Source organism: Chaetodon auriga, chromosome 2 (assembly GCF_051107435.1).
Source record: "Chaetodon auriga isolate fChaAug3 chromosome 2, fChaAug3.hap1, whole genome shotgun sequence".
Taxonomy (NCBI): Eukaryota; Metazoa; Chordata; class Actinopteri; order Chaetodontiformes; family Chaetodontidae; genus Chaetodon; species Chaetodon auriga.
The window spans coordinates 27,912,623-27,929,520 of record NC_135075.1 but is presented as its reverse complement, the minus strand read 5'-3'; the positions used below and the strand labels follow the sequence as shown (position 1 = coordinate 27,929,520).

General features: G+C 45.2%; 1 protein-coding gene across 10 annotated transcripts in view; it reads right to left on the bottom strand.

The window, feature by feature from the left end:
* The window catches only part of grip2b (glutamate receptor interacting protein 2b), a 245,265-nt gene that overhangs the window by 18,816 nt on the left and 209,551 nt on the right, over positions 1–16,898 (bottom strand). For all 10 annotated transcript variants that reach the window (XM_076745062.1, XM_076745087.1, XM_076745032.1 and 7 more), the window contains exons 7-14: positions 14,682–14,827; positions 14,123–14,270; positions 12,955–13,124; positions 8,718–8,873; positions 8,473–8,625; positions 8,182–8,368; positions 4,037–4,182; positions 1,607–1,687 (exon numbers count right to left, since the gene is read on the bottom strand). In XM_076745062.1, the coding sequence (XP_076601177.1) occupies positions 1,607–1,687; positions 4,037–4,182; positions 8,182–8,368; positions 8,473–8,625; positions 8,718–8,873; positions 12,955–13,124; positions 14,123–14,270; positions 14,682–14,827 (1,187 nt within the window). The remainder of the gene's footprint in view (positions 1–1,606; positions 1,688–4,036; positions 4,183–8,181; positions 8,369–8,472; positions 8,626–8,717; positions 8,874–12,954; positions 13,125–14,122; positions 14,271–14,681; positions 14,828–16,898) is intronic.

Below are 16,898 nucleotides of genomic sequence, written 5' to 3'. Positions count from 1 at the left end.
CACTTCCAATCAGAAGATGGAGCCATTGTACCATCTGCTGCCTCGCAGTCGTTCATACGGGAGCAGTCTGGAGTTAAAGTGAAAGCAGACAATGATCTTTCCTTCTTCACCAAAGTAATCCAATACGTACACACATCAGGGCCCTATGCAGAGTCTCCTCCATAAAACACATGTATACATTTAAATGTAACTGTTGGGGATTAATCAGCTGTTCACTTTACTCAGTCATGAGCTTTCACATGATCTCAGTCAGCCTGAGGATTCTGTTGAACAAATTTCAGGTCATAAAAATGCCTCTCAGTGTTTGTAATAGTCACTGAAATGTTTAAATTTCTTCACTCCAAATATCTGAAAATGTTCCTGGTTCGACAGTCGACCTGCTGTGTGTGTCTACAGTGTGTAACAGCACACTACAGTAAACACATGTCCACGTTCATGTGTGTTCATCACTGAAGCTTCACAGTGAAGCGTGAGATCAATAACTTGATCAGTCATCACAATGAAATCATTTCCTGGAAGAGTAGCAGCATCAGACTGGATCCACCGTTTAAAACACGTGATCTTTCAACCAAAAGTGTGAGTGTAGAAAGTAAAGTTCTACATTTTGCACAGTGGTTGTGAACACTGTAACGCCAAAAGTATGTGGACACCTAAAAAGAGCAGTGTGGACATGTGAGGGTGACAGCCGTCTGTGCAGTCAGTGTTCATGTCATTCAGAAACAATGAGCTTCAATCTGCTGCAGGGATGTGCTGCTTTTTGGCTAAAGGGCTGTTAATGAGAATGGACCCCGCTGGGCAGTGAGGCCTGCCTCGTGATGGGGTTGAGGTCTGGACTCTGTGTACTCAGTCAAGTTCGTCCTCTCCAAACTGGGAAACCTCTCATCCAGGACGCTCCTTCACTTCTAACTGGCAGGTGAGGAGTTCCAGGTGTTTAATCTCTGTCAGGTCGTTACCAAGGTCCCTGATGCCACTTCAGTTGTTTGTGCTCGTGGCTGCTCAGTCGTTGATTCACCTGAGGGCCAGGTGTGAACGGCAGTCATTGGAGTTGTCACGTGAGGCCAAATGTGAATGCTCATTAAATCTCCTGGGAAGGGATGAAAGGTCAGCACTGTGTGAGGGGGGTGAGTGGTGCCGTAGACCTCCTCTGTGCCTCCTTCACTCCTCTTTCAAACCATCTGGCCTCCCTGTCCAAAACATGTGCGATGTCCTCGAACGTGTGTCTCTTATATTTCAGATGGAGACCTCATACGACTGCAATGACTCCAACGACTGCTGTTACAACACACAGGAGCACGAACAACCCAAGTGGCATCACCAAGTTAGACCTGAATGAACATTTTCAAGTTTGGCCAAGTCCAGCTTCCCTTGATTCATCCCTCCCGGAGGACCTTCACACACTCATGGCCTGCGATCTTTACCATTTTAGAAACACTGTCCATGTGTAGAGCAAAGCCTTCCTGCAGGCTGGAGTTACCCACAGACACACACGTCTGCTCGTGTGTGTGTTTCTGAGGAAGCACAGGGTGGTCTCATGGCATTTAAACATTCTGCCAGCAGCCGCTCAAACAAAAAGTCCATCATGTGAACGATGTCTGAGTGTTCCTACCGCTGATGGTGAGGCCCAGCTCCACTCCTCTCTTCTTCGGCAGTTTGACGTGGAAAGTCCCACTGCTAGGCACCACCGACTCTGTGACACACACACGCACACGCACACGCACACACACACACACACACACACACACACAGTGGGTTCAGCACATGCAAATATACAAAAAGCAACAAATAATGCTTTTCATCCTGCTTAACACTTGTAATTACCAGACATTTAGCTCTTGCTCTTATTGCCGCTGAATTGCTCTTCTTCGGGGCAAACAGCGACTTCAAATCCTCACCGTTTGCCTGCATGAGTCATAACACTAATTCCAGCAGTAAAACAACTCTCCATCCAGGCATGATCATGGCGAGCGCACGTTGTGAGCAGAGCTACCACTTCAGACGTTCCAACAAGCCGTTTGGATCAGCTCGTCACTTCAGCACCCTTCAACCTCACCGACGAGCTCTTATCTTTGACTGACGCTGCACACGTGCTCGTTTCTTTCCTCGAGAGCTGAGCGAGAAAAGACGCCGATAATCCAAACAACAACGGCAAGAATTTGCGCCATTAGCTGTCCATCAGTCAGATTTCTCTGTGTATCAGTGATTTAATTTCACGAACAGCGTTCAGCCTGGCAGCTACAAAAAGCTGATGATAAGTCTGTTCCATTCAGAGCTGCACATTTTATTTTGGAAGACTTGAAAAGTCTGAGATATTACATTTGGGGATTGGCTGCATTAACTTCTGGGGTTAATGAAGGGGTAAGAAATCATTCTAATTTCTCTCTGTTTAGGGTAAATGCTAATTTCATGATTATTGCTGGCTACGTTAACTCATTAAATGATGCAACATTATGAAAGGCAATACGATAAAGTGTGGAAAACCATAATGTACCACACTGCTGAAATCAAAGTTAATCAAGTCTCTCAGAGTGTGATCATAAGGTAGAAAGTTAGATTCCAACAGTTTGTGCATAAGAAGTCAAAGAAAGTAGAAAAAACAGGAGTTTATACTGACAAACTGATTTTGCATAAGTTCATTGTTGTTTGTTGTTTTAGTAAATATTTGTTTGTTGTTTCAGTAAATATTCCCAAAGTTCTCTCATAATGTCACATTAAAAAGATCACTAAAGAAAATAAATGCACAAGTGTTTAACTGAACACAAGAGACACATTTCTGGGACTGAACTGTCTCTAGTCTCGGACGGACGGACAGTCGAGTCGAGCGTCCTCACTCTTAAAGCCTCCCTGGAGTTCTTTTTGTGCTCGTGCAGGTGACACGGTACGCCGCCCCGCCAACGGCGTCACACTGTTCCACTGATCCACAGGTGGTGAGAACGTGTCGAGAAGAAGACTGCCAACGAGTAAACGAGGGTGCAAACAACGAAGGATTTCAAATGCTAAAATATTTCCCTTAATTTTGACACTTTGAAACACAGTAACACTGAATGTTAACGTAACTTTGTTTTCTGTTTGATCAGCCAAAAGTTAAAAGGTAAAAGCGATGAAGAAGAGCAGAACACTCAAATCAAACAAATACAATTTTATAATAAAACAGTATCAGTTCAATCTCTCAAACACTTTGAGAGGCTACTCTTTCATCTGTGTGTGACTTCAGACACTCTTGGATGTCACTTTTCTTCAGCACAGGAATCAGACCTGAGGACAGTAACACGCAGCTTTGACCTCGCAGTGCGTCGGCGTCGCTGTGGGGTTAAAAGCATGCGGATGGGGCGGCGCCCTGCAGTGAAGGCTGGAATCATTCGGCCCTCCCCTGCCTCAGCTCTCAGCGCCTCACTTTGACCACTTTACCCTGAATGCGTCTGTTCGTTCATCCTCCAGCAGGACTGCTGAATACTTCCTGATAAAGGATGCACAGTGTAGAACAGCTGCTCTGCTCTCTTTAAGAAAACTCAAAGAAAATCCTCATACATGAACTGAAGCTGAACAGCCTTGACGGGTGTCTGACAGCTGACACCGACAACCGTTTTCTGAAGTGTTCTGAGTCCATGCAGTAACCTCCTTCATCCAGTCATGTGTTCACAAGGTGGTGAACCTCGCTCCATCCTCGCTCGTGATCGACTGAGCCTTTCCAGGATGCCCCTTTCACACCCAATCATGCTACTATCACCTGTTACCAATCAGCCTGTTTACCTGTGGAATGATCCAAACAGGTGTTGTTGTTGCTCCTGTCTCAACGTGTTTGAAACGTGCTGATATATCAAACTCGAATAAGCAGATATTTACAAAAATCCATGAAGCTGATGAGCTCAAACATTAAATATCTTGATTTTGTGCTGTTTTCAGTTGAGTTTATGTGAAGGAGGATGAGCATGTCATCACATTCTGTTTTATGTATGTTCCACACAGCGTCCCAGCGTTGTAGGATGACATCATGACAGAAAGGTGAGAATGTTCCAAACTGTTTGCCGACATCACAAACCTGCTACATCGAATTCTATCTCCAGTGTGACCTTATTGGTCAGCGCAGCGTCTCGGAGCAGCTGATTGGCCTCCTCCAGCGTTCCGTCTTCTGTGGGGATTCCATTGATTGACAGGAGGCGGTCTCCAACCTGCAGCAGGCCACACCTGTAATGAGAGTTACCGTGGTGATGTCAGAAAGACTGGAAACATGGGATGTTATGTTCTGAATATCTTAGAGTTTTAGTGCTTTGACTGCCAGCTTTCCTTTACGCGTCGTGTCCTCCAACACGGCCTTCTCTGCAATGCTGTTGGGCTTTTTTCATTTCATGCCGGGGTTTTTAGTCATTTGTGTCAGAAGTGTGATTTGAACGAGGTTTTCTTGTGTCTGGAGCAGAACCCGGGTGGCCTGGTTTCACTGTTTTTTGTTCACAGAAGCATCTTTTCTGGTTGGACTGTGATTTTTGGTTTATGACGTTGTTAACAGATCATTTCAATGAGGAACCCTCCGAGGTTCTCCAGTGATTTCAGTCTGAACGACCACAAAGGCTCCACAAAGCCGAGGGAGCAGAAAGTTTCCGAAGACGCTGCCTCCTGTCTCAAATGTGTACATGCACACTGAGCATCATGTTTACACACCCTGTCACTTCATATCGCCTGGAACAAAACGTGATCATGAATCTATTTTCTGCGCCTGTTTAGATCCGATTACCTGCAGGGTTAAAATGCTCTCAGAGGGGAAAGAAAAACTCGAGCACGTAGGTGTGCTAATCGTCAGCCTCTGCCTGGGACGGTTTTTTCCTTTAATTCATTTTACAAAAACAGATGAAGGAGCCTCAGACTCCCCGCTGTGCTACATATCACATTATTTTTAGCGACCGTAGATTTCAGTGCTGCTGTCTGAATATTAGAGATTTCTGCTTCCAAAATATCCAGCGTGTAGAAGAAAACTGGCTCCTCACCACATAAATCAGTGCTGGGATGAAAGTAAAGCACATTAGTGCTGACTATTAAAGCAATGAATCATGTAAATACCTTTTCTCGGCAAAACAGAGGTATATTATGAAGGAGTCGTTGCGTCTTTGAGATACTGGCCTGTGAATTCAGCCGACTTTGGAAGCGAAGCTCCTTATGCATCATGTGGAAATTTAACTGCATTTCACGAGCTCCGAATCAGCAGAGACACAAAGAACAGCACACTGTCCTCACAATGGTTCCTTTTCTTTCTTGAGTGTTTAATGAAGCTCACAACTGCTAAACAAAGCACAAACTGCTGAGTCAGAACCAAACTGATGGACGATGCAGGGGCAGACGCTGGACGGTGGGTCACTACACACAGAAAGTCAAGTGAAACTCCTCCTGGTAAAGACTAACATGGTTTTATTCTGTGACTCAGATTTAAAGTACAGCTACTACACCTGTGGAAGAAAACCACACAGGGAACTATTGACCACTGACCCATCCAGAGACCAACTAATCTCCCCTCATGCAGGCCGGCCTGGAAGGCGCTGCATGAGGTTTTCTTGCACACTGGGCCTCTGCAGAGGGACTCCAGCACGTTTAATCGACCGTAGGGTCATCCAGGAGGCGCTTTTTTCAAACATGCGGACATCAGGGGACAGTCGCCACCAGTGGAACAACACAGATCTCTTAGAGACAGAGAACGCCATGAACTCACAAACAACATGCAGCTGAACAACAATACAGCAACTATATTCTAACACGGTTTTAAATGCACTCAAACTGAACCAACAGCAAGCCTGTAAGCAGAAACCAGCAGAGCCAAAACAAAGCCATTCACTTCATGCCATGAATGTCAAATATATAAATATATAAATAATGAATGCACAAGTCTCATGAATCAAAGTATACTTGTTTTGGTGTCTACATGTTTACACCGTGTTTGGTTCCACGTCACTAACTGCAGTGTTTCTATGCTGCAGTTCTTTCACAGGGTTTTTTAGTTAATAAGTGTAAATGCTCATGGCACAGTGATGGAAACCAAAGCTACACCTCTCTGCGCTGACCATCACGCAATGAACATGACTTTTTCTGAGGGTCAAAGGTCAACATGATTACATCAGTTATCCCTTTCTGCACCAAGGACACTTCTGACATGAGGAGATGAAGAGATTTGTCTCACTTTAACTTGCGCTCACCTTCATGCAGTTACTGCCCTTTGGATGTGCACAGCAGTTCAGATTTACACTCTCTGAATATGACACACACACACACACACACGCACACGCACACAGGGGATATATCCTCCATTAAGGCATGAGCGGGCGAGTGTATTAATATACAGTCAGACATCTTCATTATGATCTACTGAGGATTAAACGGCCGCCAAGACCCTTTTATTTGTCCAGGAGTTACACCGCATCAGGAAGACGAAGAGCGACGGAGAAACGAAAGGCAGCACCGCAAAATGAAACAGGCATGATGTTGCTATGCTATTGTTTACAGAGAATAACTGATAGTTAGATGTATTATTAGATAAATTATAAATAATTACTCATCATTAGCTTCTCATTGTCCAGATGGCTGATGTTCTGTCCTTGTGTGAGGGAGCTACGTAACACTCGGTTGTAAATTCTGCTGTGGAGGACGACAAAAAGTTAAAGCATTTTAACTCTCAGATGGTAAAACTGTCTGGTTTTCTCTGCCAGCCTCCCGAGTTTCACCGCCCTGCTCTCGTCCACTAAAGCAATGTCCAGCATGCCGTCTAAAGTCTGCCTGCATCCATGTGAAAGCAGCGTGATCGTGAAGATCTGTCTTCACGTCACGCCTCATTTTACTGTCTCTGCTTTTTTTTTCTTTACAGTTTGAAGAATCCTCCTCACTCTGACACCAAACACCCGTAACAAATCTGGCACTTTATGCATTAATCAGAGAATCTGTGCACTCACTCACTGATCAGCTGATTCTTTAATTGTTAGTGTGTTCTTGTGAATTTGACATTAACTGTGACATGTTTCAAGAAGTCTTCAAACTGCTCTTTGATAATGTTACGCTGAATCACTTCCAGACGTTACTCTGTGCCGCTACAGCAACTCAATAAGGTTTACATGTTCGGAGTATTTTACTGAGCATAGCTGCAACTAGTTCTGTTTGTGGTTCTGTCAAATTTCTGAGTTTTCTGAGGAAAAACAGCAAATTTTAAAGCTTTTAATCAAGTTTAACTTTCAAAACAAAGTATAACAGATAACAGTTGGATTAAATGTTGCAGATTATCAATTGAATAATAATATATACCAAATAAAATGTATGGAAAAAAGACCTGAACGGAGCATGTCCACGCTGCACAAGACGTACGGTCTTAAAGACCCTCAGCTGTGTTTAAGTGTAATTCAGAGTGGTGTGAAATGGTTTATTTGGATTCACCCTGTTGAGCAGGAGGGAAGTTACCTATCGATTCCTCCGGCGTGGGCGAGGGGAAGCTAGCTAATTAGTGCTGTTAGTGTGGGCGCTAATGGAGAGGGGAGTGTGGCCTCAGGGTGCAGAAACACACCCAGCACTTAGAGAGGCCGTTAATAGGACAGGAGCATCAATCAGCGCACACACACACACACACACACACACACACACACACACACACACACACACACACACAAGATGCAGCTACAACTGAGAATTCATACAGAGACTTAAATGAAGTTGTGAACACACATGCATGAATTAAAGAGCAACAAAACAGACTGTGATTATGACCACACACCACGCACGCACGCACGCACGCACGCACGCACGCGTCGATATTTGGAAAACTCATGTACATACAGTGAAAGCTTAAAAATGTACACCCACTCATCACACAGAGCCAAGCAGAGCTGTTAATACACCGCCAACACCCACACACACCCAAACACCCCCACACACACACACCAATGTTCAAATACACACAGGAAAGTGGTACAAAACACACACAGATCCATCAGTTCCGCTGGTTCAGCAGGTTGCTGTGATTTCAGCTTCTGTGGTTTATTATTAATAATATTTGTAATATTAGAAATCCTCTCGTTCTGTGAGTCTTCATATTTCAAACATGTCTGACTGTTGTCATTTTTACCAACTTTGCAGTCAAAGATCAACATGTAAAAACTATCGTCAGGCATCAGAGTGATTTTTACAGGCTTGCGTCGTGTGTGAAGGTGTGTGTGTGCTCACCTCTCTGCAGAGCTGTCTGGCTCTATGAATCGGATAAGTGGGGGTGCGGACAGCGTTTCGGTGGCAAATATTCCTCCCTGCAGCTGCACACCGAAGCCGTTGAGTGGGTCGCCTGTCAGGACCACCTCGCTGGTCTCTACGTGGACTACCTGACCACCCGGACCCACCGAACTGGACGCAAGGGACACTAAACACACGGATACACAGGAGGGATTGAGTGTTTGATTATTCGTGCATCTTCTGAAAAGTCAGCTCATTACAGACAGACAGACAGACAGATGTGGAGCTCACAGGAGCTTTTGTGCTCTTTCTTTCTCTGCCGCCGTTTGAGCAGCGAGTTGCGTGGACTCATGGGAACCGTAGGCCTCGGCAGGGTGCTGGAGCTCTGGCTGCTGGGGCCCGATGTCGTCGTAGAGCCGGGAGAGAAACTGGCCGATACCAGAGCTGCAAAGGAGAGAGAGAAAAGAAAGACGTGTCCACTGTTCGCTCTTCTTCTGCAGAGAGGAAGGAAGTGTGAGGTGAGTTTGTGCTCTTACACTTGCAGTAGTCGAGGCTGTTGATGGTGTTGTTATTTGAGGCGGTCCACGACTTGTTGAGGGTGGAGCTTGTGTTGCAGAGGGTGGAGTTTGGAGGGTGACAGTAGTTCACACAGGGGTCCCAGGAGTGGGGGTGGTCCGACTTCTGAACCTTCACTGGAACACACACAAATGGTTTCGTTATGTGTGTGTGTGGACGTGGTTTTGACCTTCATTAACTTCACAGATCAGCCTCACACGTGTTAACATGTCTACCTTCAACACCCACACACCTTTAAAAGGTGCTCTGAGGAGTATTTGTACACAAACAATACAAATACAAATACAATTACAAATACAATACAAACTAAGTTAGCTTAACATGAGCGAAGTGATGTGGAGCTGTGACGCTGTGACTCTAAATCTGCTTTGAGATACACCAAGCTCTGTTGCATCTCCTTCAGTAAAACACACCTGAGCCTATAATGGAAGCACAGGTAATCCTCAGACTTTCAGATTGTTCAGTGCTTCACAGTTGGTAGCTGCAGAATCACTACCGTAGCTAATAATGCTATAGTAAGATATTGGAGGCCACCTCTTCAGGTCGTGCTCCCATCCCATCGAAGCTGAGTTCCCACTTCATATATTTAGCCAAAATCTCTATGATAAATAAAAAGAAGGGAGAGACACCTGCAGCGTATGACAAACTCTGACAGGTGGCAGTTCAGTGAATTGAATAACCAGAAGTCGCCCATTCATGCAGAGTAACATGGAGCTCGGAGTATTGTGGAGACATTACGAACACCTGCCAGTATTTGTAAGACATTAGCATATCATATGAAATGATCTCAGTCTATTGTCAGTTAATTAGACCAACGACACAGCGGCTACAAAATGCAGCAATGTTGGTGGACCGTAACATCTATGAAGAAAATCACTTCCCTCTGAAGTCAGCAGAAGCTCTTCCTGGGAAACTCCCACCGAGAGCATCGGCATACAATCAAGGCTAAAGTCTGACAACCTACACAGCTTCGTGTGTAATTCCTCTCCGCACACACTCATCTGGGCTCTGAAGTCGATCCTAAGCCACCCCGTGCTGCCACATCCAGCCAGCAGAGCTTTTGTTTCCTCGACACGTGAGTCATCTTATCTAAACCGCTCTGTTGGCGGGAGGTCTGAGGAGCAGAAGTGTTGGGCGGCCTCGGGGTGAGATCTGAGGAACGTGGAAACATTTCCCTCCTCTAATCCTCCCCGAGCAAAAATAAAGTCATTACGTCCAGCGAAGCACACTGCAGAGACGGATCTGCTGACAGGGGATGGCTGCAGCCGCTCCGATAGAGCACACACACACACACACACACACAAGAAGATACACAGATATACACACGTCTGTCCAGGCTCACCAACATTAATCTAAGCTGCACTGGAACACACACACACACACACACACACACACACACACACACATATACACACACACACACACACACAACAGCAAAACCTTTAATCAGAGTGTCTATTAATAAAGCAGCGGCAGGCTAGCCAAAAGGTCTCCTGCAAGGCCATCAGTATCCTAATGAGCTTCACTTCAAACACACACACACACACACACACACACAACAGTGATTACAAGAAGGAAAGAATGAATTCCGCTTTGTGGAGACGAATGAAGGAGATCCGAGATGCGATGGCGACCTTTGGAGAGTGTGTGTGGTCAGTTAACACGCGTGGCTTCCACTAGTTCTTTTTAACACGGAACAAAAGGAAATAGAAAGGGAAAAAAGAGAGAAACGAAGAGGAAAATGAGGACAAGATGAGAAAAGAGGGAAGGAGAGGAGGCAAAATGGGAGTGGAGGAGAGGGAGAGGAGGAGGCGTGAGGCTGCAGGCAGCGTCTGACAGCGTGTGAGGGAGGTGTAATGACTTTAATTAAATACCATCCTGCCTGTGCACTCGCTGTCGCTCACTCTCATTCATCTGTCACGTCTCTTTTTAACTTTCTCCCTTCCTGCCGTTTTCACGCTGAGATGAAACTCCCGCCCAGCTCAGATTCCATCGAACGCTGTGCCTTCGCTTCACTTCGCTCTGGAATTCGTGCTTACTTCGTGTCTATCAGCCTCCTCTTTTAATCCCGCCGTTCTCAACCTCTCGCACGAGCCTCTAATCAGGTCAAAGAAAAACCAGACGTGAAGAAACACAAACACGTTTTTCCCACCGACCAGAAAAATGGATTCATGTTAGTGTGACAATGCTGGCAGCTTTATCACAGGCTCTACATGTGTGTGAACCTGCGCACACGCTGCCTGCAGGCGTGTGTTTGCGTGTGTGATGTGTGTGTACACTTGTCACACTCACAGCCCTCAGCTGTGAGGCATTAACCTGGGATAATAAAGCAGCCGTTGGAATCAGCGTTCCTCCCGTAAATCCACTGGCACTAATTCTCCCGCAGATGAAAAGCCGTCACTTGGCTGCGGGTGAAGGAACACTCCTTCAGCTAATTAAGCACAAAGTTGCTGTCGCACACAAAATGTTCCTCATTCGGTGTTCTGCGAGAGAGGATGGCGGGTAGAAAGACAGTGGGATGAGCGGATCCTTTTTTTTTTTCCACCTCTTTGATTTGCTAAATGTGCGTGGGGCGACTTAATTTGGGATAAATCCTCACAAAATCTTTGTGGTGGTTTTTACGCTGCCCTAATTCTGGGTCCCCGTTTATCCAAAATGGCTGCTGAGGCGGGTGTGATGACATGGAGCTCAGGAGTTTAATGCATATGTTACTGCACTCTTCTGTATTAGTTTGCGTTTTCTCCCTCTTCCTGAATGCTGTGCATACCTTGTAAAAATGTTTCTTAATTCCTTTGGGTTTTGTCCGTCTGCATTTTGTTAAGCTGCAGCACCTTCAGCTCTCAGGACCGTCGTTGTTTGGTGAATCGGATGATTGACAGTTCTCTCTGTCTCTACAGACATCAGCAGGTTAGACTTCATCCACACTAAACCAGCGACATGTAAAATGTAAGAGACGTCCACGCTTGAATTTAAGAAACACTCTCTTAAGTGCCTAAACAATATGAAATCTCCTCTTTTAGCAGTGTAATCATGCCTTACAGCCATCATCTGGCTGGGCTTTGGGTCTGTGACCACACATGTTGTGTTTTAATATAGCAGAACACACAGTTTACTAAAATGCAAAGCCAGCAGTTATATCCTCTCAGGTCAGCATCCATTAAAGCTCTAAAGACGTCTAAAAGGCTAAATTACATTTTAGCAGGTCAACAAGATGTAGACGGAAATACAATATCTGGAAAAAGAGTTAAGGATTTTGGTGGCTACAGACTCCCCTGTGACCACACACACACACACACACACACACACACACCCACACACACACACACACACACACACACACACACACACCCACACACACACACACACACACACACACACCCCCCCACACACACACACACACACACACACGCACACGCACACACTTGAGCCTGTGTGATGTTCTCGGCTGGCTGTGAAAACCAGAGTGACAGCCAACAGCTTCAATCTCATCAAGAGATTATTATACTCATTAACTTCAAGACCAGCCACACACACACACACACACACACACACACACACACAAACTTACATACACACATATACAGGAATAAAAACGCTCACACACATACACACACATACACACACAGCTGCCTTCTAAACCAGTAGCCAAGTGTAAGATGTATGAACTACAGAGCTGTTTGATCACATATCTGAAACCACTTAATCACAGTGTTAACGGGTGGGGATGTGTGGAGGATAACACAAGGTGAAGAAGAAGAAGAAGAAGAAGAAGAAGAAGGTTATAATAATTAAATGAAACGTAATGTAATTAATACAGACAATAAAGAAACTGTTTAACTACGTGCCTTCTTATCCACTATAGAAGCACAAACATCAAGGAAAAATGACCAAATCAGCAAAATCTGAGGAAGTCGACATAATCTTTACTCTGCCTTTTGTGTTCAGCTGGTGCAACAGGTTTCTGGACCTGGACACAGTATAAACATCCCACACTGAAATGCAGGAAAGCACAAGATCATTTTCACGTAAAGCAAACATGGCCGCCAGTGACCTTTAGTAAACACGTCAAACCAATGAGGCGGTGACCACTTCAGGTGAAATCAGTCACGCCTTCTCACGGGAAACGCAGTTCAGATTTATCAAAGCGTAGACGACAGATTACAGTTCGCTTGTTGATTTGCGGTCTTTTACACCCACCTGTGTCGTGCTGTTTCCCAGTTAGCCTGGTTTGATGGGAGGGGAGCATTTCTAATTTCACCAGTTCTGTTGTGCTCGCTAACAGCTGCGTCGCCTCCAGGACCGTGCAGTGCTCTGTGGACGTCCCGTCGATGGACAGCAGGTGATCTCCAGCGTGTAAAGCGCCACATCTGGTGAAACAGCGACGGGGAGAATAAGGAAGGAGTCTCACCACAAAGAGACACAACAGAGGAAACTACAGCTCAGGAGGTTCGGAGTTTGGTCGGCCTGGAAAGCACACGTAGGCCGCACAGGTTAGCCTGATTGGCTGAGAGGAGCGTGCCGCACAGCTGGTCAACCCGGTGACTCTGCGTTTCACACTGCGCTGCAAATTTTAAAAATGATTTTGCAGCCGTGTGGGAATGAATAGTGACAGAACCTGGACCTCCACAGTCAACCTGCTCAGCTGTCGGAGGTTATTTCAGCGCTCGCTTCCGCACTGACACCAAGTTCAAGTGCTTCATGTATATTTTAGAGCCAGACTGAAGCTCGGGGCAATATCCTGTCTCCTACTGTCTGTGTTACTTATAGGACTGCATGCAGCCTGTGTGTGTGTGTGTGTGTGTGTGTGTGTTAGAGAGAAAATATACACTCTGCATGAATCTACAACCGCTGCATATCTCTGACCAGCTGCATAGGTTTGGTCTGAGAAGTGGGAGAATGACTCCACCAGCTAAACTGAGCGTATGCAAATGCTACTTCCTGCATTCACAGACATTTATATCAGCAAATAAGACATCATCAGCTCGGTGGATGTGCTCTCCGTGCTGACAGCCCAACATAAAAATGAAAAGTGCGACGCAGATTGTTTTATTATTAATGCTGCTTTGAATCAGATTTAGCTTCATTGTATGTATATTAAATTTAACGTGCTATATCTGCATGACTAAAATACTGCCGTGGTTTAATGTTTTTAAATCACAACGACGCCTCGTCACCTGTGAATCTACATATGAATCAATGATTTGTTTTTTTCCTGTAGAATATTCAGGCTTCATGTAGCCTGAGAGGTGAAGGACAAAAAGCACAATCAATGCACTGCAATCCACTGAGCTGTGACTACACAAACATGTATTACTGTGTGTGCGTGTGTGTGTGTGTGTGTGTGTGTGTGTGTGTGTGTGTGTACCTGTCCACCACGCTGCCTGGTTTCACCCGGTCGATGACAATGACCTGCTTGTTTCGATGACTGGCTGATGTCAGGGTGATACCCAGCGTTGCTCCCGGTGACTTGGCAATTTCCACTAATAGCGGACCGGAGGCGTTCGTTACTGTGTCTAATTGGAGAAAAACGTTTTTCATTTGAATCACTTTGCTCGTTGCTGTGATCTGATGCTCCGTGCAGATGAAAATCCAACATTGGTGTAGCAGAGTGTCTTTCAATTTCTCTATCACCAACATTAAGCAGCTGAGGAGCTTGAAGCTAAAATGCCCTTAAGAGCAACAACCAGCAGACGTGACGAGCGGCGACTGTTTTCAAGGCGTTCTGATGAGTTAAAGTGAGCAGTTTTACACAGAAGCTCAGCTTGAGGCTGCAGGAGATGCCAACACATCAACACAAAACATCCATTTTTTAATGTCAGTGGCATTTTGGTGAAGTCTAGATACGTCTGCCACAAGATTTAATCTATCTGAGTCTGATGTTTGTGTGTGTGTGTGTGTGTGTGTGTGTGTGTGTGGTCTCTCACCCATGATCGTGACGTCATACTCTATCTGGAACAGGGCTTCCTGGCCGCACTGAGCCAGCACACTGAGGGCGTCGCTGTGGTTGGCGTTGTGCAGCGGTACGCCGTCCACGCTGAGGAGACGATCACCGGGACGCAGCGTGCCCTCTCTGAACACACACACGCACACGCACACGCACACGCACACACGCACACGCACACGCACACACGCACACACACAAAGACGACGTCAGACGTTAAAATACAGAGATTTGAAACCTCCAGCTTAAGAAGTGGAGAACTTTTTGCTTCCTTTCTGCTTCTTTACCTTCATCTCTTAAAAGTCGAGCTCACAGCTCATCAGTTTGTTCTCTTCTTTCACATCTGCTTTATTTGTATGACTGGGTAATGGCCATTGTTGTAATATGTATGACACACTGTATGTGCAAAATATCACTTTTTAACCATTCCCTTTGTTATTGCTGCACTTTCTCTGTCACCTCCTCTCACATCTCATTAATCTCCTCCCTGCCTGCTCTGAAAGCTCCTCTTTCTTTAATCATTACTTCCAAACATCTCTCTTATTTCTTCATCTTACTCATTTCCTTGCTGTCCTACTTGTTCCTGTCTCCTCCTGCCTCCACCACTCTCCGTCTCTCTGATCTCTCTTTCTCCTCTCATCTGTCTGAGACGAACAGTATCATTCCTCCTCAGGTTCAAGTGGAGGACAAACACAGTGGAAACAGCACTAAGACAGCAGATGGTACTGATACTTAAATGACAGTCATTGTGGATGCTCAACATCCAGAGGAACTCATTGGTACATCTCAGGCAATTATTTATTTTTGTAAAAATGGATATGAAGCAACTTGAATTTTTCATGCACGGGGCTGCATTAAGGCGCTCATAGATGCTTTCTGTATGCCGGCACAGAGTGAGTAGCACAGAGCTGTCACACCAGCCAGGAGTCGTAAAGCGCGATGCTGATCGCCCTGAAGCTTTTTAGCAACACAATAAAAGCTAAGCTGAGAGCAAAAAGACTTTATTAAGGCTGGAATTAGGTTATACAGAAGGAGTGTCTTAAAAATGTTGTTTCACAAGAAATGTGTGGAGAAAATGTGATTAGTACCAATTCAAACAGCTTCGCGCTGATTACCTGAGGAACAGGCGAGCAGAGCGACAGTGACAGCGCAGTTTCAGTGCACAGGTCGTTTCACCTCAAAGAGTGAGGTGGATTTCACTGTTTTAGGGTGGATTTTCCCTTTAAAGGCGGCTCTGACTTCAGCAGTCGGTTGAAACAAAGACTTGGCTGACATTTAGCCGACTTTAAGGCCTGCAGGCTCGCTGTGTCTTTTCCTTCATATGACGACGCAGTAAAAGCAGTTTGTGATCCTGCATGAAGCAGCGTGGCTCTCTAATACTTTCAGAGTAATTCCCACTGGGTGAAGCTAAAAATGTAGGCACTCCTGGGACTGTATGGTGCTGTGGATTAACTTTTCTCCAATTGGCATATAAATGGGAAATAAAGTAGCATGAATATCTCATTCGTTTCCCCTGGACTGACCCACATTTTGAAGATGATTTTCTTCAGAATGGTGTTAGATGAGCTTCAGGGCAAAATAACTCCAGAGTGAAAGAGAATTTAATCCTGGTTTTGTCTCAGTCTGTCAACCTGTGGAGGATCACTAAGACCACAGATTTTGTAAAATCAATAGTTTTGGTCAAAGATCCCTGACAAGCATTCATTCACTTCCTCAGGGGAAAAACAACACTTGGTCGTGATGCTTACTTTCATGCCGTTATTCTGCATGTCCTAATTTTTCTGCATGCAGTTCGTTCACACAAAGTCGCCACTTGAATAAAAATAGCATCTCTCACTTCTTAAGTCTGCCTCGACTGAGTGAAGCTGCTGAGTGATCAGAGAAGAAACAGCTGAGTAAAACATGCTGTTGATACTCAGACTGAGGAGGCAGTGTCTTAGTAAGGTGCTGGGCTCCAGAACAAGTCTTCTTCATGGATTATCCAGGTCTGCTGAACATTCTTCCAAAAGAAACTCACAGATTATCTTTGCTGATGGAGGAGAGGAGCAGTTGTTTCACACGTCGCTTGAAAAATTTCACCTCGTTCTCGTTCTCATCACATTCAGTGAGCAGCTCTCTGAACTTATTAGGTTTCTCTTCTTTCATTCACATTTTTCCTTGAATTGTTGCTCATCTGTATGAGTTTTATTCGACTGGGTGA